The 1,220-nt window shown below is 35.2% G+C and overlaps 1 protein-coding gene across 1 annotated transcript; it reads left to right on the top strand.

Annotated features, from left to right (window-relative positions):
- Positions 1-223: 223 nt before the first annotated feature.
- Positions 224-806, top strand: LOC140431837 (uncharacterized; the record flags this gene model as incomplete). Its single annotated transcript, XM_072519715.1, has 1 exon — positions 224-806. A coding segment is annotated over exon 1 (583 nt), but the record flags the coding sequence as incomplete, so codon positions are not given.
- Between the last annotated feature and the right edge of the window lie 414 nt (positions 807-1,220).

Raw genomic sequence — 1,220 nt, 5'->3', positions numbered from 1 at the left:
AACAAAAACACACCCAATAGGATGGAATCCAATCGAAAACAACCATGTCCTTCGAAGAAGAAATTCTGAGATGTATAGAGACAACAAAGACAACATAGACGTTATGGATGTCGAAACCTTAAATAATAATTGAATAAAAGCTATTAAGAACGCAGAGAAAAAGTGCAATACAAATCCTAGGAGAGATAAGGAGGAAAAAATCAGTCAAGAGACAAAAAGACTTATGGAGACACGAAGAAAACTTAAGAACAAAAACGATACGAATGCACGCGTACTACAACAACTTAATAAAGATATTAATAAAGCAGTGAGAAAGGATGTACGACAATATAACACAAAAAAGATTACAACGGTTGTCGAGGAAAATAAAAGTTTAAAGGTGCTGAAGAGATGTCAAGCTCTAGGTAAGAAGAATATTGTTAAGCTCGCAGATCGAAATGGAAAAGTGGTAATAGATAAAGATAAGATAATTAAGGTAGATGAAGAATTTTACACAGAATTATATAGAGAAAGGGGTAAGAAAGACGGCACCAAGTTGAGAAAAGTCCAGAATGTGGGTTCAGAGGATATCCCAGAAATAACAATCGAAGAAGTCTCAAAGTCATTAAATCGAATGAAAAACAATAAAGCAGCTGGTGATGACCAAATCGTTATTGAGGCAGTTAAAGTAGGAGGAAAGACAGTATTGAAAGCATTGACACAATTATATAACTTATGCCTTTCAAAAGAGGTTACACCATCTCAGTGGAATAAAGCTGTTATAGTAGTCATGCACAAAAAGGGAGATATACGAGAGCTAAAGAACTGTAGACCTATTAGCTTGTTATCTCACGTTTATAAGTTGTTTATGAAGATAATAACTAATAGGTTGACATCAAAACTAGACTTCTATCAACCTTGCCAGCAAGCAGGATTTAGAGCTGGATACGGAACAAATGATCGTTTGCAAACCATTAAGTCGTTGATTGAAAAAACCATTGAATATAATAGATCCCTGATACTTGTCTTTGTCGACTTTGAAAAAGCATTTGATACGGTCAATCAAAGTGAAATGCTTCAAGCTCTAACACAATTTAGAATAGATCACCGATACATATCCCTCATCAGATACATCTATCAGCAGGCTACAGCCTGTGTAAGACTTAATGAAGATACTGGGACCTTTCGTATTGAAAGAGGCCTTCGGCAAGGAAACAACATGTCTCCTAAATTATTTACAA

This window comes from Diabrotica undecimpunctata, unplaced genomic scaffold, assembly GCF_040954645.1.
Source record: "Diabrotica undecimpunctata isolate CICGRU unplaced genomic scaffold, icDiaUnde3 ctg00001214.1, whole genome shotgun sequence".
Taxonomy (NCBI): domain Eukaryota; kingdom Metazoa; phylum Arthropoda; class Insecta; order Coleoptera; family Chrysomelidae; genus Diabrotica; species Diabrotica undecimpunctata.
Note: the sequence above shows the minus strand (reverse complement) of the source record. Positions and strands in the feature narration are given on the sequence as shown.